The sequence below is a fragment of the Trachurus japonicus genome, chromosome 4 (genome assembly GCF_045865225.1).
Source record: "Trachurus japonicus isolate A0001 chromosome 4, Traja_1.0".
NCBI lineage: Eukaryota > Metazoa > Chordata > Actinopteri > Carangiformes > Carangidae > Trachurus > Trachurus japonicus.
In genome coordinates this window covers 33,901,703-33,924,809 of record NC_140910.1, presented here as the reverse complement: position 1 = coordinate 33,924,809, position 23,107 = coordinate 33,901,703, and the positions used below count along the sequence as shown (strand labels likewise).

Sequence of the window (23,107 nt, the reverse complement as noted above, 5' to 3'; positions counted from 1 at the left end):
CCCATTAAGCTGGTCTGTCCTCTCTTCCTTGTATGGAACCTGTTCTGCCAATCCAAGTCTCCCATTTAAGTGGTCTGTCCTCTATGAACACCAGATCTAACACAGAGTATCCAGCTCCTCCTTTAAGTGCTGGTCTGGCCTCTTCTTCCTATGAACCAGTCTGCCATCCAGTACCTCATTTAAGTCTGGTCTGATCCTCTATGAACCAGTCTGCCATCCAGTCCCTCCTTTAAGCTGGTCTGTCCTCTTATGATCCAGTTCTGCCATCCAGTCCTCCCTTAAGCTGGTCTGTCCTCTATGAACCAGTCTGCCATCCAGTCCTTCATTAAGCTTGGTCTGTCCTCTATGAAACCTGTCTGCCATCCAGTCCTCCCTTAAGGCTGGTCTGTCCTCTATGAAACCAGTCTGCCATCCAGTCCTCCATTAAGCTGGTCTGTCCTCTCTTCCTATGAACCAGTCTGCCATCCAGTCCTTCATTAAGCTGGGTTCTGTCCTCTCTTCTATGAACCAGTCTTGCATCCAGTCCTCCATTAAGCTGGGTTCTGTCCTCTCTTTCCTATGAAACCAGTCTTGCATCCAGTCCTCCCTTTAAGTGGGGTTTTGGGGGGGGGTGGGGTTTTTCTCCCTGCCTCCTTTGCCTACCAGAAGTTTTCCTCCTTCAAGCTGTTGTTTTTTTTTTTTTTTATTGTTAACATTTCCATCGTTTTTCACATTCTCTGTTATAAACTGTTTTCTTGTCTGATTAACAACATCTCTGTCCTGGGTTGATGATCCTCACTCTGTTTGTCACCCTGAGATTTCTACCTAGGTTTTCCCTGTTAAAAGGGGTTTATATGGAGTTTTTCCTCAGGTGGATGTGAGGGTCTTAGGACTGAGGATGATGGTATGTTGGGATGTTATAAGCCCTTTGAGGACCAAACTGGTTTTTTTATATATCCCTCCACATTAATATTTTTTGGGGGTAAGTGCCTGTTAATGTCGAAAACAGTTGACAATAGTGGTCAGATAAAATGGTTTGTCTCTGTTTCTTTTATTTGTCACATTATTCACGATTTATTAGTTTTTTCAATTTATGTATTTTTTCTAACCCAGCTCATGTTTATTCTATGTTATATTGTTCTTCTTGTATTATTCCAATTTTCTCAGTGTTGTGTAATTTATCTTGTGTGATACACTGTTGTCTGTATTTACTGAACAAATAGTTTACACTTTCAATCTACTGCCATCTACAGTTTTATAAATTGTACTTACTTATTTTTAATGTTGACTGTTTAAAGTGTAACTAGATAAATATTAATTCCCCTGTCAGGTGGAATACTCAACCTTTGCTTTCTATAATCACCATATAAAACCTGTTCTGTAAACACAATTAAGTACAGACACACCTAGCTGCAGAGTCCAGTAGGAGGAAAGTAAAGTGTGAGAGGAGGACGATCGAGAGCTGCAGCAGAGACCAGACAGAAAGGTCAAAAGTGAGTCCATCAGGAGTTTTGTCAGCAACACAGCAGAGTCCTCTACCAAACACTGGTGAGTACAGCTCATCATATTCACTGTGTGAGCAGCAGCTTTTAACCACTGGTGCTTCATCTCTACTCACTCCTCTTTCATTGTCCACACTGACTCTAGTGAAACTGGCTCACAACAGACCTGGAGGCTGTTTGTCCACAGAAGACACTATAGTCCCACTTTAAACTGGTCTTCTGTGTCTCTGCTCAGGACTTTTACAACTCCTCACATCAGTTCTCTGAGCTTCACTCTCTACTTCACCTCATTTCCTGCTTCATGCTGTCAAGGTATCAACTTCCTGCATGCTGCCTTACTTTCAACACTTCCTGCTGCTGCTTACTTTTCACACTTCCTGCTGCTAGCCTTACTTCACACTTCCTGCTGCTGCCTTACTTTCACACTTCCCTGCAGCTCTTTCACAATAAGAGCCTCACACATTTTATTGTGAAGCAGCCAGAGGAAACAAACCTAGCGTCTCTTGGCTGAAAACCAACCTTGTAAAGATCAGAGCCTCCGACCCGGTGTCTCCAGCTCTCGTCTCCATGGCGGACACCGCCACACAAACGTAACGCACTAAACCCCGTAACCCGTAAACTCTTGGTTGATGACAGATAAGATACACAGATATCACCATTGGTAAACCAGGGTAGATGATAATATAACCTTATCCACCGCTTCCATGGATGTCATTTCTCACCGGTTTCATTGTTGGAAAACAGATGCACATGGAGGTGAGGGAGGTTAAGAGACAACAGATGGAAAAGGGTACCGGACTATGCATAGTTGCCTCTTTAAAACCTTTATTTTTAAGGGATAGTTTCAACATTTTGTCAAATTGGCCCATTGCCATAAATCCCCTAATAGTCAATACGCAAGTAGGTTCGTCTACCTTTAATTGTCGGTGGCCAAGGCTATTTTTAGAACGGCGGAGCAGAAGCCGTGAGCTGCTCAGAAGCTACGCTACGTAGGATCATTATGGGGATTTCCTTGGTTTCCCTCATCAAACTCATTCTAAATTTTACCACAAATTCCAACAACTCCACAACGCTCTGGTGGACAAGTTGTGAGCTGCACATTCACACGCTATGAGATAATAACACAAACGTTAACCACTACAGAGTTGTTTTAGAGGGAAATACAGGAGACTGTTGATAGTTTAAAACATCCCTGAAGGCAACGTGCACATCAGTGGTTTTACATGGAATTTTACCTTTTTGCCAAAATGATCTTAGAGTTTGAGGAATGTTTAATTTTCTGCTTAGAGAAAAGCTTGTTGGAGAATAATCCAAGAGTTTTGGAGCGTTCAAATGAAAAGACTAATTTATACTGAGCTCAGAATGTAATAAGAAAGACCTTAAAGGTACAGCACGTAGGAATTCCCCCCATCTAGCGGTGCGGTTGCATATCTGAAAACGTATTTTGATGTTGCATTTCAGGTTTGAAATGGGGCAGACGTCATACAGACAACCAGACGCTGCCATGTAAAAGGATAAACAAGCGTCTATGTAATACAAAGTGGTTCTGACAACATGTTGTCATGGTGAAGTAGTATTGTTTTAGTAAAATGGACATCCGGGCGGGTTTGCCGACAGGCCGTCTGGCCTGACTGCACCTGAATTGGCAAACACCGGTGCCATCCGTCCTTCCTCACACTACACAGTGGTGACGGTTTTAACAGGCCCCCCCCCCCCGTTTCCTTCCGTGGTTACCTACGGTCACGATGCAAACATGGCCGCCTCGGTTTCGGTGCGTCCGCCCACTTATGTATTTGTAACGACTTGTAACAACTCATTCTAAGGAACCAGAAAGCTTTACTTTGGATGCAGCTGTGATTCACCTTCAGTCAAATACGGATTTATGAAAGACAGGTTTGATTTTTGATCAGAAAAAGACAAGTAAGTTACACACTGGTGGTTTAAGGGACATGAAGCCACTAGAACGAGTTGAATAAGATCCAGAGCACCGTCAGGATGAAATGTATGGAGGCTGTTGACCAGTCAGGGCCTTAAAAACTTTCAGCACTTACTCACTACGATGACCAGGATGACTGAGAACCTTCACGGACATTTAATGAATGTGTGTTTTCTCTCCCTCAGTGTGTAGACATGTATGCTGCCAGCAACCTGAGGTCTGAAGATCAGTTCCTGTGCTCCATCTGTCTGGATGTCTTCACTGATCCAGTCAGTACACCATGTGGACACAACTTCTGTCAGAGCTGCATCACTCAGCACTGGGACGTCAGTGACAGGTGTCAGTGTCCAATGTGTAAAGAGGTTTTCTACACAAGACCTCAGATGAAGATCAACAGGTTCATCTCTGAGGTTGTTGCTCAGTTCAGACATGAAGCTCAACAGAAAACCAGCAGCAGCAGCTCAGAGCAACAAGTTTCCAAACCAGGAGAAGTTCCCTGTGACGTCTGCACTGGAACCAGACTGAAGGCCCTGAAGTCCTGCCTGGTGTGTCTGGCCTCCTACTGTGAGACTCACCTGGAGCCTCATCTGACAGTGTCTCGTCTGAGGAGACATCAGCTGATGGAGCCTGTGGAGAACCTGGAGGACAGGATGTGTAGGAAGCACGATAAACCTCTGGAGCTGTTCTGTCAGACCGACCAGACATGTGTCTGCATGCTCTGCTCTGTTTTAGACCACGAGACTCATGAGTTTGTTCCTCTGAGAGAAGAATATGAAGGAAAGAAGGCAGAGCTGCAGAAGACAGAGGCTGAAACTCAGCAGATGATCCAGAAGAGACGACTGAAGATTGAGGAGATGAAACAGTCGGTGAAGATCAGTAAAGCTGCTGCAGACAGAGAGAAAGCAGAAGGTGTTGAGGTCTTCACTGCTCTGAAGGAGTCTGTTGACAGAGGCCTGAAGCAGCTCCTCAAGGAGATCGAAGAGAAACAGAAAAGCTCAGAGAAACAGGCTGAAGACTTCATCACAGAGCTGGAACAGGAAATCTCTGAGCTGGAGAAGAGAAGCACTGAGGTGGAGCAGCTCTCACTCTCTGAAGACCACCTCCACCTCCTCCAAAGCTTCCCATCCCTGAAAGCTGCTGCACCCACCAAGGACTGGACACAGGTCAGAGTCCGTCCACCATCATATGAGGGGACTGTGGTGAGAGCTGTGTCTCAGCTGGAGGAGACGCTCCGTGGACAGATGGAGGAGATGATGGAGGCTGAGATGAAGATGATCCAGCAGTTTGCAGTGGATGTGACTCTGGATCCTGATACAGCACATCCTCATCTCATCCTGTCTGGTGATGGAAAACAAGTTCATGATGGTGATGTGGAGAAGAAACTCCCAGACAACCCAGAGAGGTTTGATACATGTCCTGGTGTCTTAGGAAAACAGAGTTTCTCTTCAGGCAGATTTTACTTTGAGGTTCAGGTCAAAGGAAAAACTAAGTGGACAGTGGGAGTGGCCAGAGAGTCGATCAACAGGAAGGGATTCATCACACTGAGACCTCAGAGAGGTTACTGGACGATATGTTTGAGAAATGGAAATAAGTACAAAGCTGGTGCTGTCCCCCAAGTCCCTCTCAATCTGAGGTCTGGTCCTGAGAAGGTGGGGGTGTTTGTGGATTATGAGGAGGGTCTGGTCTCCTTTTATGACGTAGATGCTGCAGCTCTCATCTACTCCTTCACTGGCTGCTGCTTCACTGGTAAACTACACCCATTCTTCGGTCCCTGTCCTAATGATGGAGGTAAAAACTCTGCCCCTCTGATCATCTGTCCTGTCAATCAAACTGTTCAGATCAAAAAATCTAGTTCTTTACAGAAACGGGTTAATTTTTAATTCAGGGAACAAATGTATTTAATGTCAATACTGAAGAATGTAAATCTTTTTGTTTTCTACTGAGTTAACCTTCATCAGATCATCATCACACAGGAAAGTTAACTGTGTGATAACTGCTGTTTAATCACTTGTTACTTTAGTCGATTAGATTAGATCAGTGGAAACAGGTAAAATAGTTTGCCACTGAAATGAATCTGTAAATTAACTGAGTCTGGTTTGAGGAGTTAGAAGCAGATGCAGGTGTTTATTAATGTAACTGTTGATCACTATGACTCTTGTGAACATGAACACATCTTTATCAGAGACGATGTAACTGTTGATAAATGTTTATTCATCCAGACAGATTTATATGTGTATAAGATTATTCTAAGAGCCATGTTTATATTGCTAACAATAGTTATTAGTTTTCCTTTAAAAATGTTGAACTGCTCCTTTAATTATGCTGCTGATGACATCACAGTAACTTAGCTCTCAGACCAGGTTAAGCAGCTGAAGGAGCAAGACAGTTTTTTAACGATACCTTGAGTGAATCTTGTAACTTTGTTTTTGCCTTTTAAATAAAGTTATTTTTTGAACAGAGTTACGGCCTCGGAAGATTCTTTTTGTGTCAAGCTTATTGCCAAGAAGACGGCTTAAAGGGGACCTATTATGCTATTTCAACATTTCAGACTTATAGATATGTTTAAAATGTTGGATAATGGTTCTAGAGGCCGTGGAAGTGTCATTTCATGAGGTTAATGCATTTGGAGGTAAACCCCGCTAATTGATTGGGTTTCCCCTGCACACTCAGTTGCACTGACTTTTTTTTAACATGAGCACGCATCGACGTCATGCTGTGCCGGACTCCCCTACATGGTCATGCCGAAGCAGCAGGGGAGGAGGCGAGGAGGACCCGGCATAAATGCTCTGGGTCTGCGCCGCCCCCTCCCCCGCTGCTCTGCTGTCAACATTTCGCAGTGTCGGCACGCTGAGCGATGGCTCCAAGAAAATGTTTGTTCGGGTGTGACGGCAAGTTAACTTTGTTTAGCCTCCCTAAAGCGCCACACAACAGGCAGAAGTGGACGGAGTTGCTTTTTCCTGGCCAGGAAAATAAAAATAGGCCAACATACGTGTTTGTTTGTCTGCGGCACTTCAGACGGGACTGTTTTGTCAACATGGGCCAATACGAAGCTGGATTAGGTAAACTGCTCCTGAAGGACGGCGCCTTTCCGACGTTACTTGGTCGTGTGGAAGAGTCAGAAGAGCAAGCTGTAAGTAACTATGTATCAGTGTCCTAACACTGTTTATTTTGTGTAAGAACTCTGACAAAGGCAGTAGTCTGTGTAACATTTGTGTGCATACAGGGAGTTACCTGGGGCGGGGGTAATAGCCGTACTCTTATGCGAAACATACAAAACACACACAAAATTGTCTGTGAACCTCATGTAAATGTCAGGGTTGTGCTGTGGCACTCTGCCTCACTTCATGCCAGACATACATAAATAAAGTACTTACTTACTTACTAAGGCGAGTGGGCCATTTTTGCAAGGGTTTATGTTAGTTTGCTCAAAGCTTATGAAGGTGTGCGGTGTACAGTAGAAGGGCCAATGTTATGTATATATTTATCAAAGCAAACACACCAGTTGAGAACTAAAGTGAATGTGGCCATTTTCCTTTTCCAATTAGAGTACATCACACGAGACCCTGACAAGCCTACAACACGGACACATGGGAAGTCAAACGGAGCCTGCATCTACTGGAGATCGTCAAACACAGTTCAGCCCTCATTTGGTATCTGTTGGCACAAATATGCTGTTGCACCCATCAACAAAATCTGTTGCCACACAGCTGTCCTATTGTACACTCAAACAACACGTGAGAAGCAAAGGTGTGTATGTAATTAGGACAATAAATGAGTAGAGTATAGCATTCATCTTCCTGTAAAGTGGAAACATAAACATGCATATTTACTTACATCACAATATCAAAACGTAAATAGATTAACTTTTATTTCTTTCATTCTGTCTTTCTCATCAGGGACGCAGACAGATGTTTCATACCAGAATGTTGGCACACAGACTACAGAAGAGGTTGAAGTGGACACTGGGCTTGTGTTTTCCTCCACACCAATCAGACCAGCAAAGCGGCCACACCTTGAATTTGAGATGGAGGACGAGGAAGAGGAAGAAGAAACTCCAGATGACTCAACATACGACCCCGGTGACTCCATTACAGAGCCATCTGAAATTAGGTAAGATGCCACTACAGCACATCATTTTCAACATTAGTTCTGTTCATGTAAATAATTGAGGATTCTTTATTTCCTGATAGTGGAATAGAGTCAACCACAGCCTACAATGACACAAAGTACATTGTATTTGAGAGCTGTCTGATGGATCTGCTACAAACCTGTCCAGTGTGCCAGCGGGACTGTCAGGTGCAGCCACGGAGACAGGGGACATATGTGGCCTTTACTCAGCTTTGCCTCAACTGCCTATATACTAGAAAATGGCAGAGCCAGCCATTGAAAGGACACACTCCTGTGGGAAACCTCCAACTATCTGCAGCTGTTTACTTTACTGGTGGATCCTTCATTCAGGTGCACAAGGTATTGGAGCGACTGTAGCCTGTATAAAAAACACATGTTGTTTGTCTTATACTGAAACAGTTATACATGTTTATCTTATATGTTTTCCAGATTTTCAAAGCCATGAATGTCAAGATATTTAAATATGACACCTTCAGGAGGCATGCTCGGAATCTACTTGAACCCGCTATAAACCACAAATGGAAGAAGGATCAGCAGACTCTGTTTCAGACTCTGAAAAAGGAAAGCAGTATCGCAGTGGGTGGAGATATGAGAGCAGACTCACCGGGTGAGGAGTCATTCTATACTGAATGACTTTACTTTTTAGCACTGTCCTTGGTAATCAGCGATGACATAATTTTACAACTAATGTATAATTTAAATTCATACTATTCATCTATAATTTTCTCATACACAAAAGGACACTCTGCAAAATTTGGCAGCTACACCCTGATGCACCTGGTCAGCAACAAGATAATCGACATCCAGCTTGTACAGGTAATCTTTCATTTACATGGACCGTGGGTCAACAAGATCTGTGTGCATTTCCTTTTTGTAATGTCAACAAGTGCATAAATATTTTTGCATCAACAGAGCAATGAGGTCGGTGGCAGTGTATATATGGAGAAAGAGGGGCTGAAAAGGGGCCTTGATCATCTGGAAACAAACAATGTAAAATTGGATTACATTGTGACTGACCGCCACCCACAGGTGCAGAAATTTCTGAGGGAGCGTGGGGTCACCCAGTACTACGATGTTTGGCACCTTGAGAAAGGTAATTACTAGAAACCTTTGTATAATATTAATATTTCATGAAGCGCATAACATTGATTCAAAGTTGTCCATATGTTTAAATAAATTGTACAATTCTGCCTTGTCAGCCCTGTCCAAAAAGTTACAGGCATTAGCAAGAAACAAGGACTGTGCAGTGTTGCAGAGGTGGCTGCCTGCAATTAAAAATCACATGTACTGGACTGCTACTTCTTCAAAATCTGGAACAGAGAAGGCAGCAAAGTGGAAGTCAATAATCAATCACATTCAGGATGTCCACTCACATGATGATCCACTGTACCCCAAGTGTCTTCATGCTGACAAAGTCTCCACAGACCCCAGCAAGTGGTTTCAGCCATGTATGTATCAAGCATTTAGGACTTCATAATTGCTTCTAATGAACATGATGTAAATACTAAGAATGTGCAATACCAACCAAATAGATGTTTCTGTTACAGAACAATTGTAATGAGTACTTTCATCAATTCAATGTGTCTTTCTGACATTTCAGGTACACTGCCCCTGTACAAAGTTGAGAAGATATTGGTCAACACAAGGGTTCTTCGCGATGTGGGAAAACTCAGTGAAGACCATCAGACGTCTTCACTTGAGTCTTTCCACAGTGTAATTTTACGATTTGCCCCGAAGAATGTTGTTTTATCTTACATTGGAATGCTGTGCAGGTAATAATTATGTTTGGGGTGAATAGCATTATCAGACTTATTTTATAGACTATACTATATAGATCTATGGGCTTTATCTGTTTTTTTTAGGCTGTACCTAGCTGCCATGCATTTCAATGAGAACGCACAGCGGGACCAAGCCACAACTTTGGAGGGCAAAGCTGTATACCGGGTCACCTTCCCGAAGTATAAAAAGGGACAAGCAACAGCGAAGCCAGTTAAAACAAAGCCAACTTTCAGTGAGTACAAAACAAAACTTTAATAATAATTTCCAAGAAATTAAATTTCCAGAATTGTAAAAGGCCAAAACTGCAGTAACATTACAAAAATAACTAGGACACATCATCCACCATTTGGAGACATGATAATAAATAAAAAATGGGGAAAAAAGTGTCAGTAATATGTAAACATTTCCAGAATATGTTAGTGACCTGATGATGCTGGTGTTCGAGGAGGTTTTTGAGGACCCGATCAAGTACACAGAGGAACTCAAAGACGTCCCCATCCCAGAGGACCTCTGTGCACAGTTCGACAGACCGTTGAAGGAGGAGGTCATCGCCAAACATGTCTCTCGATTCAGTCGAGGGGTGGCCAGCGGAAGCCAACATAGCGGCCAGATGGACTGGGAAACTCCTGGCGTATCCGGCACACAACACAGGACGGGATGACCACCCTCACATGCCGACCCAGGTATCCCCAACACCAGCTTACAAAGCTGCGATAAGCAAGATGCCTGTAACGTCTGATGGACAGAGAAGAAGACCATCATCATTTCATAAATTAATTACTATTATATTTTTTGTGTTTCAGGTCTTGTGATTCACAGGGGAAATAAAATCGACCATGAGCACATTTGTGTGTGCATGTTTTGTGTTTGGTTACAGTGCACTTTGTATTGTAAATAAACTTATTTAACTTCTCTTGATGTGAGTGACTGATTGTTTTGAACTTTTGTATCACGTGTTTGTACAGATATAGGAAAGTTTTTGTTTATGTATAATAGCAACTTTAATGAGAAGATGGAAAAACTTACTCTTCCTCTGTCCTCCTCCTCAGACGTCCATAGTCTGCTCTGTATATGTTGTTCATGTTTTGTAAGGTGTATGGATTTAAACAATTTGGTTGTAGGCCTGGATGGTCAGTCATGCATGTTGGAAGATTTGCCTCTTGGTTCATTCTTCTTACAACCTTTTGTGACAAATGGCATACTATAATATATATACTTTCATCAGGTGTTTAACAGTGAACTGGCATTTTCCATACAAGATACAACAATTCAAATTTGCTACGTTACATTTGGTATTTCTTTACAGCAGACGTTTTCAACCTCTGTCGGCATTGTAGCACAATTCCCACATGTGCACCTAGTAAAATGGAAATATGTAAGTGACCGGACAGTAGTTCTGTAATTTGTATAAATGGCTTTCATTTACACAAACGACAATCATCCTTAGGCCGCACAGGTAGGCTAAGCAGGTAATGACAATAACAAACTAGGCTACGGCTAACGTAATTACTTACCATTCAGAGACGTCTTGAAGTAACCTCTGTTCATGGGGAACTTCAGGCCGTTCAATCTCTGCCTCTGGATCAGATTCGGGATCCAACACATAGGGCAGTATTTCATTTGTTGACATTTTCGGAGTTCGCTGTTTGTTTACTGTCACCTCGTGCACCGGCAAAATGAGGAGGTGGGGCTCGGCAACGCTCGGCAGCACTCGGCAGCCCTTCGGGAGTCGGCGGGGCCGACCAATCACAGCGGAGTGGGCTCGGCCGGGGGCGGACACGGGTGAGGGTCGGGGGTGGAGTAAATGACACAGACCGTTTTCGGAGGATGCAGAAAATATGCAGTTACAAGCGCAGCATCCCGACGATCTGTAGAGCTGTCTGTGCGGGGAAACGTGTGTAGCTGCCATAGAGGAGTCCAAAATCAAATACAAGGGCCCGGAAATGAGTATAATAGGTCCCCTTTAATAGTTAAAGGACCTGCCCTAAAATGGTTTAAGTCATACTTATCTGACAGGTTTCAGTTTGTTAATGTTAATAACGACCACTCAGAGTACAGCAGAGTTACGTATGGTGTACCACAGGGTTCAGTCTTAGGGCCAATCCTCTTCATTCTTTACATGCTCCCATTAGGTGGCATCATCCAGAAGCACTCAATAAATTTTCACTGTTATGCTGATGATACGCAACTCTACTTGTCCATGGAGCCAGATGACAGAAGCCACCTCATCAATCTGCAAGACTGTCTGAAAGACATTAGATCCTGGATGTCCTCTAACTTCTTGCTACTGAATTCAGATAAAACTGAGGTAATTGTGTTTGGACCTAAACATCTCAGGGACACGTTCTCCAATCAGATCGCTACTCTAGATGGCATCACCCTGACCCCCAGTACAACCGCGAGGAAACTTGGAGTCATTTTTGACCAGGACCTTTCCTTTAGCTCCCACATAAAACACGTGACTAGGACCGCCTTCTTCCATCTGCGCAGTATCACTAAGATTAGGAATATCCTCTCCCAGAGTGATGCTGAGAAACTGGTGCATGCATTTATCACTTCTAGGCTAGACTACTGCAACTCTCTCCTGTCAGGATGTCTGAAAAACTCTCTAAAGAGTCTCCAGCTGGTCCAGAATGCCGCAGCAAGGGTTTTGACAGGAGTTAGGAAGAGAGAGCACATCTCTCCCACCTTAGCTTCTCTCCACTGGCTTCCTGTAGGATTTAGAATAGACTTCAAAATCCTTCTGCTGACTTATAAGGCTCTTAATGATAAAGCTCCAACCTATCTGAAAGAACTAATCATTCCTTACTGTCCTACCAGAGCACTCCGCTCCCAGAACGCAGGTCTGTTAGTGACTCCCAGTATCTCTAAAAACAGACTGGGAGGTAGAGCCTTCAGTTACCGGGCTCCTTTACTGTGGAACCAGCTCTCTCCATGGGTCAAAGAGGCAGACACTCTAACTACATTTAAGTCTCCTCTCCTCTCCACATATTTTGAACTGTCACTATCATTTTCTGTTGCACTTTGTAGTTTGGCCTTGGTGTCTCTCACTCTCTCTGTGTTTCCGCAGATCCACCGGAGCTCCATCTCTCCCGCCCTTTCCCCTGCTGTTAGACCGGTCTGTCCTCTCTTCCTATGAACCAGTCTACCATCCAGTCTCTGAGATCCTTCTTCAGTTTTTTAAGTTTATGAATGATCTGGTCTGGTGTTGGACTGAACCCAGAGGTCAAAGGTCACAGTTACTTTACTTTATTCAGCCCCAAAGATTAATTCATACAACTTGTTCTGCTTTCTAACTTTTCTAGAAATTCTGTATTTGCTCATATCTCCTCCTCTTCCTCCTTCCTGCTCGTCTTCACAGCCTCGAATAAGACACGCCCACTCATGATGTCACAGAACTAGAATAAGACACGCCCACTGATGATGTCACAGCCTAGAATAAGACACGCCCACTGATGATGTCACAGCCTAGAATAAGACACGCCCACTGATGATGTCACAGAACTAGAATAAGACACGCCCACTGATGATGTCACAGAACTAGAATAAGACACGCCCACTGGTGATGTCACAGCCTAGAATAAGACACGCCCACTGGTGATGTCACAGCCTAGAATAAGACACGCCCACTCATGATGTCACAGTCCAGAATAACATAGATATATATACGTAGATGCCGCCTCTGACGCTGCTGCCCATTGGAACGGATTGTCGCCGCCGCCGCCATCTTGAGCAGGAGGTGTCTAACTTTTACTTACTGTAGTCTACAGAGGCAGAGGTCTATCACTGAATTTTCAACCGATTTTCAAGCCGTTTGTTTTAATATAAATACTACAATTCTGGTACATAACTCACGTTAGCAGTTAGGGTTAATGTAAGTGCCATAAAACTGATTTAATATGGCCTAGCACAATTATATAGGTAGCCTAGTGGTTTACACTCACTCGCCGGCCTCATCACCATGGCAACAACAAACTCACAGCCGGGGGAAACAGCTGATAAGCCTATAGCCTACACATACAGGCAACAAAATAACAAACTATTAATATATTATCTACCGGTATATGCACTAAATGTAACACATATCCCACCCTATGATACGTTACGTTAGTTTCATTTATGTCAGATAACTCACCTACATCAAATTCAACAAGTTCATAATAGTTATATAATATAGGAAACAACTTATTACTTGAGAAAAGTTCTTCCATGTCTCTTCGTTTTGGCGTTTCTTTCATGGGAACATCCGTACGCGGCACTAAAGTTTGGCATTTTGCCAGATTCACAGCTGTCAAACCCTCTGACTGTTGACTGCTGGTCAGGAGGAACTCCTCCTCAAGATGGCGGCCGTGAGACATTCCAAACAAGCCCGAATGCGGCATCTACGTATATATATCTATGCCAGAATAAGACACGCCCACTGATGATGTCACAGTCTAGAATAAGACACGCCCACTCATGATGTCACAGCCCAGAATAAGACACGCCCACTCATGATGTCACAGCCCAGAATAAGACACGCCCACTCATGCTTGTGCAGTGACAGGTGTGAAAACCTGCAGAGAACCGACCAATGAGGAACAACGCTGCGTTCACAGTCGTCTGAAAGAACATGTTAGAATGTGTTTATATCAACCAGGTGTGTGTGTGTGTGTGTGTGTAGGTGTGTGTCTGTGTGTGTGTGTGTGTGTGTGTGTGTGTGTGAGTGTGTGTGTGTGTGTGTGTGTGTGTGTGTGTGTGTGTGTGTGTGTGTGTGTGTGTGTGTCTAGGTGTGTCGGCAGAGCGCTGACTCATTGTGTAAATAAACCTAAAGAATGCAGCGACATGTCCCAACACACCTGAACACACCACCTAGTGGCCACTGCTGGTGCTACAGCTGCTGTTCTCAGGTGGAGGTCACGTGAAGAAGTCTAGACCTGGTCTGGACTCTGGTCTGGACCAGGTGGTGGTCTTACTTGGCGTAGGCCTTCTGGACGAGGGGCCTCATTTATCAAAGAGGGTGTAAAACTGCTACTAAAGTTTTGCGTACGGCGAAAAGAGGAAAATGGCGTACACCCTAAATATTTCCACCTTTTTCAGATCAATCAAACTGTGCGTACGCACAACTCTCCGCAATAAATCACACCGGACCCAAGAATGGTGCACACGTGAACACACCTCTTACTCCGCCCCCAGAACGCCTATATACAACTATATATGGTCAGCACGTGCATATTTAATTAGCCATGTGCTCTCTGTGGCGCAGCAACAAGTGACAACAAAGTGACAACGGAGACAACGGGCGGAGGACGGGGGAAAGAAGCGGAACTTCTCCGCTTCTCCGAAAGCAGATACACGGCGATATCGGGCAATAAATCAGTCAGAAAAATGATCTTGCACTTTAATAAGCTACAATAAAAACAAAAACCTCCCAAATCTCAACAACAAGGAGCAGAAAGAAGAAGAATCTTATGTAATCTGCCCCTTTATCCCAGAAAATCTTTTCTTTCTTTTTTTACCTAGATGTTAAAACAATGTAGGAAGCAGGACGATAGTTACCATTACTTTGAACGCCTTTCCACTACACAGTTACAGCTCTACTGGACTCGGTTTAGGTCATTTTCCATTACAGCTGAGTCCTTCACAGTTCCTCCTCAGAGCCGCGTTGTCTCGCTCTTTATTCTCTCCTCTCGTCAGCTCCAAACACACGTGCACCTCGTTAACTCAGGTGACAGAATAATAACAGTCTAGGCTGTAGATCAGTGTGAGCTGCTGCCGATGTGTTTTTAAACTTGGATGGTTTGATCCTTCTCAGACGTCACACAGCCTAATCAAAAAAGCAAAATCCACAATCCGATCTGTTTATACAGCCTAGTGTTATTATAGAGCGGGTTGGATTGCCAGCATCAACGGTCCACCACTACCACAATTACTTCAAAAAAATCCTCTGTGCTCTTCTAAATGTACTCCGCTCCTCTCTCCCTCTCACACTGCAGTTCTCTGACTCAGCAACGGTGTCGCCAATTCCTCCTGTTCCTCAAAAAAGGCGTACGCCAGGGTCAAAATGGGTGTAAATGTTTTTTTTTTTTCACTTTTACCGTCAGGTTTTGGCTTGATAGATCCCAAATTTGGCGGAGAAAAGTGCGTACGCACAAAATGAGGGGAAAATGGCGTAAAAAAAGGTGTATCCACAATGATAAATGAGGCCCCTGGTCTAGACCTGGTCTAGACCAGGTCTTGGTCTGAGGTGGTCTTACTTGGCGTAGGCCTTCTCCAGCAGAGCGCTCCAGAACTCTCTGCCCTCGGCCGAGTGGACGAACATCAGCTCTCCGTCTTTGACGGGCAGACGGTCGTCGATCACCACGTCCACCCACTCCCCGAACTGCCAGAACTACACACACACAGAGACACACAGAGACACACAGAGACACAGGGCTTTTACTTTGAAAGGTCCTTCTGCTTCCTGTCTCCTCCAGTGACATCACTGCCATGTCCTGCTACAGAGACAGACGGAGGCTCAGAACCCGGTTCTCTCTGCTCCACCTACGACCGGTGTCGGAACCAGATGTGTCCGGGGCGGCGACTGGTGATGACGTGGCTCATGGTGATTGGTCGTGGTGGTGTAATGTAATTACTTGGATGCTACCGCGGATGTTAGCTACGTTAGTCACTTGGCCCCGTAGTAAATACTGGACTCATCTGTCACAGACACATCTCTTCTCAACAGTTTGACACCAAAATGGCAACTTTCAGACGGACACATCAGGAGAAAATGAACTTAGTTCCAGACCTGTCTCTGTCTCTGTCTCTGGCTCAACAACTTTGGCTCAGATCTCCATGGCAACGTCAAACAAACGTTGGTGAACGCCCGCGCTAATTACAGTATTTTAATCATTTTCATCACTGTTAGTTGTGTAAATGTTATCATTAGAAAATATAAATAGCTCACTTTCATCTACCTACAACTTTTATAAATCCTCACGACCAATCACGATGTGCCACGTCATCGCATTTGGTACCTACACCGGTTCTGTTCCAGCCTCACTATATCTTATTTCTTATCTATCTGGTTCTGGTTCTGGTTCTGGTTCTATGTTCTATGTTCTGTGTTTTGTACCTGGAAGTGGAAGATGCCGGCGTACTCTCCGTCCCTGAAGCTCTGTCCCTGAGGAACCACCCGGGCCAGAACCTCCTTGTTGAGGGTGAGGGAGGCGATGGCGGCCAGCAGCCAGCAGTCGCCTAGGAGACGGACAGGGGGGGGGGGGGGGGGGGGCTTAGCTCAGAGAACACAGGTAGGGGGCGGGGCTTAGCTCAGAGAAGTTGTATCAAAGACAGGTTATAGGACGAATCTCCTTGTTGTTTCCAACTACTTCCTGGTAGAAAACCAGCTGTAATGTGAATGAGATCAGTCGTAACGAACCAGAGTTTAGCTACCGTATATGTAACGGAGGTCTGCAGGTGAGCCACAGTCACGACGAGGGACCAGTCAGGTGAAGTGACGGTAGTGTGGCGGTTAGCGCTACTGGAAGTAAACTCACTCACCCATAAAAGACGTGCTAACCCGCCCGCCAAGCGGTTGTTAACCTCTTGGCGAAGCGGTTAGCATCGTCACCTGCGGTGCGGGAGACCGTGGGTTCGATCCTCGCCTAGGGCAAGTCCCAACTAACAACATTGGTCACATATATATCATATTTTTACTCCCTATCACCGTTTAGACAAATCTGAAATGATTGAAGAAACATTACTATTTCTGTGTGTGTGTTTTGTGTTGCTATGTGTTGTATTTATTCAGTTTGGGGGAATCACAGTGTCTAGAAAGCATCAGTGGCTCAGCTGACAGGGACAGCTAACGGTAGCTAAGCTAACGGTAGCTAAGCTAACGGCGGTAGCTAAGCTACCAGCAGGACGTCAGCTGTTAAAACCCTCCCGTTGTGGGACACCACATGAAACTACTCCAGTTAGCTCAGTCATGTTGGAACTCAGATATCCGCTGGAGAAAATATTTTTTCATGGAGCGTTTATTGAGTCACTGAGTTATTAAAGTTAAACAGGTAGCTAACCGTTAGCCCGGCTAATCTATGATAACCATGACTAATTACAAAAACGTGCACATGTAGCTGATGTTCATATCTGGCCCTCTGCGTTGTGTTTCTCACAGCCTGCCCTGGGTGGGGTTCGAACGATGCTAACCTCTTCGCCAAGAGGTTGACAACCGCTTGGCAAGTCGGTTAGCACGTCTTTTATGGGTGGAGAGAGTGCACATCCGTTACACACACGTAAATAGTAATGTTTGTCCAGTCATTGGTTTTATAAACTTTACAAACATCAGATTAGTCTAAACGGTGATATAGTGACATGAAAAATGAGATAAATATAGTGAAACTCGTCTCTATGTCACTTTATATCTCTGCGTTGTATGTTTTTTACCTTTTACCTTCTGATTCTATGAGCTGCAACCCAAACTGCCCTTTGGGGACATGAAATAAACTGAACTGAACTGAACTCTCGTCCGTCACTATTGTTCTCATGCTGGTTTTCTACCAGGAAGTAGTTGTAAACAACAAGGAGATTCATTCAAACTGTCTTTTGAGCAAGTGTCTTTGTGTCTTTGTGTCTTTGTGTTCTTGTGTTCTCTAGTCTAGAGTTGTGTGTGAGTGTCTGTAGCTGTGTTTCCATTACAGATTTTCGCAAAATAAAAGCGATATTTCTGAAACTTCGAAAAAGTGCAATTGCTATTTGCGGGTGTTTCCATTGAAAGGTGTTTTGCGAATGAGCCGTAATGCGTCTTGCGTTTCTATGGTGACGGCACAGCAATCTCAGCTGCCGACAGCTGTTGCTGTTATTGTTTTTAACAAAGACAAAAACAGCGCTTGATTGCTGAAAGGCAAAGCCCGTGTGGCGCTGCAGCGGCCACAAATAAGGACGCACTCACACGGGCCAGTTGTTCCGTACCGTGCTGAAGCTCTAATGCCCCCTCCTCTGTCCCCCGCTGGCCCCTCACACCACCTCCAACCCAAGCTGCTCAAGCACGGCTGCCTCCGTTGATATAGAGGGATTATTTGTTTACCAACACGGTGGATGTGCGCTTTAACCTGACTGCAGAAAGAACGGAGCCTTTAAACACCAGCGGTGATGAGGCGCTGACAACAATATAGGTGGTTGTGTCCACACACCCGTACTGGTTTATGTGACTTAAGGTGACATGTCGGCGCAGGAGGGAGTGGGAGCGTGGATGCGAGCCAGTCTCCTTCAACCATGCAGGGAAAAGGGGAACGATAGGAAAGGTTTTTCTAATTTATTGAGAAACAATGCCCAGGTCAGCAATGCATGACAATAAACATGTGGTTCATTTGTCCCCTCAAGTTACATAAACCTACACAGCGTGGACACACACAACTCCGGTGACGTGTAGAAAAGCGAAAAAAGTGTTTCCATTACACTTTTGCGATACACGTTTGTATCGATACGTCTCAAAAACCACCTCATGAGAGCGCAAAAACTTTTTTGCGATATTTGAGAGTTTTTTCGAAATGTAGGTGTTTCCATTACCAGTTTTTCATGTCGATATTTAGGTTTTGCGCATTTCAAGGGGTAATGGAAACACACCTTATGTCAGTGTATTTTGAATTGTGTTGTGAGATGGTTTCTTTATGTCTTGTGTTGAGATGTGTGTGTGTGTGTGTGTGTAATGTAGCCTATTGTAATGGTTGTGAGTATGTAAGTCAGTGTATGAATGAAAGATGTATTAGCCTACTATCATATCAGTTGCTGAGTGAGAGAATCAGCAGCTAATGGCAGCCCCTCCCCTCCCCCTGCTGCGCTCTGATTGGCTGCTCTCACACAGGCGTTACCATAGCAACTATTGTCCTGTGCCAACGCCTACCTTAGGCTACCTGTTTGATGTTTCTGGAGACATGACAACACACACACACACACACACACACACACACACAGTCTCCACCCATCTTCAGTTACTGAAACCAGTTCTTCCAGTGTGTGTGTGTGTGTCTGTATGTGTGTGTGTGTGTGTCTGTGTGTGTGTGTGTGTGTGTCTGTGTGTGTGTGTGTGTGTGTGTGTGTGTGCGTCTCACCCAGCGCTCCCTGACAGATGTCCGTCCTCGTTGCCCCGGAGACGATGAACTCAGGGTCAGAGGTCAACTCCTGACACAACAAAGGACACACAAAGAGTCAGAGGTGTGTGTGTATAGGTGTGTAGGTGTGTGTGTGTGTGTGTGTGTGTGTGTGTGTATAGGTGTGTGTGTGTGTGTGTGTGTGTGTGTGTGTGTAGGTGTGAGTCCTGAGCCTGCAGGCGCTGCTCAGGGATTACATTACACCCTCCAGTCTGAGTAACAGGTGAATCTGGACTCACCTGTTGGACTGAAACACTGAGACTTTCAGAATAAAAGCTCCTTATTAATAGACCACTTTACACTGAGACTTTCAGAATAAAAGCTCCTCATTAACACAAAGCTCATCCTGTGATTATTGATTATCAGTGATCAACAGAATAAAAGTCCAGACATGAAGTCTAAACTAAACAAAGAACACAACAGCTACAGTCACAACAACACAATCCTGACCACAACACTTATACAAGAGGCAAATAACATTGGTTTTTCATTTTTAAATTATTTAGATTTTGGGCTATTTTTCTTCCTGAACATGTCTTCTCTCAGAAAAGTCAAAAGAAATGGTAGAAAATCCACTCTAAGGGTTTTTATTTGACTTCATTTTGTCTCTTTTGTCTGTAAATTTCTCCTAAATTCACCAAAAGTGAACAAGCTACTGTGACTCACTGTACTGGGCTTGTTGTCTGACCCGTGTCATGTCAGGTGTCGTTGTAAAGCTCTCTCTCTCCTCAACAATGATGTGGCTCCAAAAATTGTCATTTCCTTTGTATCAGCAACTAATCCTAAAAGTAGGATTGACAATAACAATCTGTGTAGTTTTACAGTCCAAGTCTTTAAAGGGCGTTTCCTCAGAAAGAGTTTTTCAGACTCAGACTCCTCTCTAGAAATCTCCACTTCAGCAGCACTTCCAGACACCAAACCTTCCACTTTGACCCCTTTCTATATCCTGAAGGTTTTTACAGAGGGGATTGTTGATATATCATTCACAGCCTGATTTAGACAACATTTTATTACTAAAAACATGGAGACATTAGATGTTTTAAAGGGCTGGTGACAGTATTTTCTCATTTACAGAGTGATAAAAAGAGATATCCACAATCCTCCTCTGGAAAAACTAAAGACTCTAATGTGTCAACAAGATAAAACAAAGTAGTTTTATCCATTGTTCAGGTTTATGGTCTGGAAATATATGCAAATTAGTGCATCATTTACATATTTAAACATCAAATTTGGCAACACTTGTAATACAAATAATAATTGTCTTAATGTGAGTGATAAACGTGGGAAGTTTCATGGTGAAATGTGTTAGTTTGTGTTAGTTTTATCCTGTTCACCTGTAGTGTCTCTCCTTCCATAATAATAATAATATAATAACCTACATAATTATATGCTAATATCAGATCCAGTTCCTCTCTTGGTATTTTCAAGCATGCTTTGTCTTCTCATCTCATGGTGACCTGTTCCTGTTTTCACTGAAGACGCATTTCTGATTTGTTGATCTGTTACTTATCATTATATACTGTCTTTTTAGTCCCAGTGTTGACCTTTGTGGCCCTACTATGGTTGTTTTGTTTTGTTTTGTCCCAATGTAGTTACAATAACTGTGGTTTGTCCTTGTTTGTACTATTGTTCTTGTCTTTTGGTTTGCTTGTTTTGTTTGTTTATTTGTCTGTTTGTTTTTCTATATTGTTGAGAACATGTTTGTCTGTTGAATCTATGTTTGTCTATATGTTTGGACCCCCTCGAAAACCAGATGATACATCTCAAGGGGTTTTATCCAAATAAACAAATTTCTAACATATGCAATTAATTATATGTTAGTTTGAAGCGGACCGGACCTGGACCACTCTCCCAGGTCAAAACCTGGTTCTGGTTCACTGCAAAAACTCTACATCTTTCCAAGAATATTTGTCTTATTTCTAGTCAAAACAAATCTCATTATACCTAAAATAAATATATTTATACACATACATATACATACATAGTAGCTTGTTTTTAGACACTTTTTACTTCTTTCAAGCAGATTTTCACTTGAAATAAGTAGAAAAATCTGATAGTGGAGCAAGTTTTTCTTTCTTATTACAAACACAAAAAACTTGCTTTCACTGGCAGATTTTTCTACTTATTTCAAGTGAAAATTAGTTTGAAACAAGTGAAAATGATCTAAAAACAAGTTCATTTTTAGGTGATGAGTCTTATTTTAAGTGGAAAGAGTTTAGTTTTGACTAGAAATGAGACATTTTGACAAGAAATAAGACAAATATTCTTGGAAAAATGTTAAGTTTTTGCAGTGCGTGGGCCTCTCCCAGGTCAAACCCTGGTTCTGGTTCTGGTTCACTGCAAAAACTCAACATCTTTCCAAGAATATTTGTCTTATTTCTTGTCAAAATGTCTCATTTCTAGTCAAAACTAATCTCTTTCCACTTAAAATAAGATTTTCAGATCATTTTCACTTGTTGCTGTCTTATTTTAAGTAGAATGAGATTTGTTTTGACTAGAAATAAGACAAATATACTTGGTAAGAGTTTGAGTTTTTGCAGTGTAGTTCTGGTTTAGTGGTTCTTACCGTGGGTCTCATCCAGCTGACCCCCCTGGTCTTGTATGAGTCTGGTTAGTGGTTCTGGTTCTTACCGTGGGCCTGAGCCAGCTGACCCCCCGGGTCTTGTATGAGTCCGGTCCCAGCTCGTTGAAGCCCAGCGCCTGTGGCTCGGCCGGGAAGGACTGGTCCAGGAACAGCTGTCCGCTCTGCAGGCAGCGGCGCCGCAGAGCCTCGTAGTCCTGGTTCAGGTAGCGGACCGCCTGGCTGCTGGACCCGAGGCCCTGGTCCTGGTCCCGGAGCTGCTGCAGGGTGGACGCGATGCCCGCCATGGCTGGTTTTTAATGCTGTTAAGATTTAAGAAAGGCGCCTCCAAATTAAATGTAATATTAATATTATTATTATATGACGCTGCTGCTGGAGACTAGAGACCAGAGAGACTATAGAGACCAGTAGAGACCAGTAGAGACCGGACTGCAGCTGAGCAGAGACGGAGAGACGGAGAGACGGTAGAGAGGGTTTGAGGCAGGGCGGCACCGGCTGCAGGTGAGAGACACGCCCCCCCCCCCCCCCCCCCAGCGCCGCAGGTGAGACTTCCGGTGAGGACCTTCAAAATAAATCCTCATCCTCTGCAGACGCTGCAAAATGTCAGATATTTGACTGATGGGAGACCGCAGTGAAGTTAGTTTGAAGTTGGATATCTGACAGACATTCGCTCCTTCTCGAGACATTAAACATTCATAGAAAATATATATTACATGTGTTTAAATGTAATAACAACAACAGGTGTGTGTCATAGAGGAGACTTATAGCTCTACCATCCTGTGGTGATTCTGAGTCAACAGGTCACATGACCTGGGAGTTATTGAGCTCTAACGCTCTGATTTACTGTATAAAATATATAAAAAATTAATGTGGTAGATGTGGTAGACCTAAGCCTCCTCTTCCTCTATGACACACACCTGATGTTATTGCATTTAAACACATGTAATATTTTATATGAATGTTTAATGTATTGAGAAGGAGCGAATGTCTGTCAAATATCCAACTTCAAACTAACTTCACTGAGGTTGATGGGAGACACTACAGGGTAGGGTTAACATTTATGAATAACAGATTTCACCATGAAACTTCCCAA

At 43.6% G+C, this 23,107-nt stretch overlaps 5 protein-coding genes across 5 annotated transcripts in view; 2 read left to right on the top strand and 3 right to left on the bottom strand.

The window, feature by feature from the left end:
• The window catches only part of LOC146989309 (uncharacterized), a 311,632-nt gene that overhangs the window by 277,032 nt on the left and 11,493 nt on the right, over nt 1-23,107 (bottom strand). The window lies entirely within an intron of this gene.
• Nucleotides 3,609-5,545, top strand: LOC146989313 (E3 ubiquitin-protein ligase TRIM21-like). Its single transcript, XM_085775481.1, has one exon. The coding sequence runs from the start codon at nt 3,612-3,614 to the stop codon at nt 5,295-5,297; it is 1,686 nt and encodes a 561-aa protein (XP_085631607.1). The 5' UTR covers nt 3,609-3,611; the 3' UTR covers nt 5,298-5,545.
• Nucleotides 6,452-8,649, top strand: LOC146989312 (uncharacterized). The gene is made up of 6 exons (XM_085775301.1): nt 6,452-6,551; nt 7,314-7,527; nt 7,608-7,884; nt 7,975-8,152; nt 8,285-8,361; nt 8,458-8,649. The coding sequence occupies exons 1-6, from the start codon at nt 6,452-6,454 to the stop codon at nt 8,647-8,649; spliced, it is 1,038 nt and encodes a 345-aa protein (XP_085631427.1).
• Nucleotides 9,894-10,656, bottom strand: LOC146989311 (P2X purinoceptor 7-like). The gene is made up of 3 exons (XM_085775479.1): nt 10,612-10,656; nt 10,351-10,505; nt 9,894-10,059 (listed from the first exon to the last, which is right to left on the bottom strand). Exons 1-3 carry the CDS (start codon nt 10,654-10,656, stop codon nt 9,894-9,896), a joined length of 366 nt encoding a protein of 121 aa, XP_085631605.1.
• Nucleotides 15,533-22,301, bottom strand: LOC146989310 (calpain-2 catalytic subunit-like). Its single transcript, XM_085775478.1, has 4 exons — nt 22,065-22,301; nt 19,395-19,464; nt 16,421-16,542; nt 15,533-15,694 (listed from the first exon to the last, which is right to left on the bottom strand). Exons 1-4 carry the CDS (start codon nt 22,299-22,301, stop codon nt 15,557-15,559), a joined length of 567 nt encoding a protein of 188 aa, XP_085631604.1. The 3' UTR covers nt 15,533-15,556.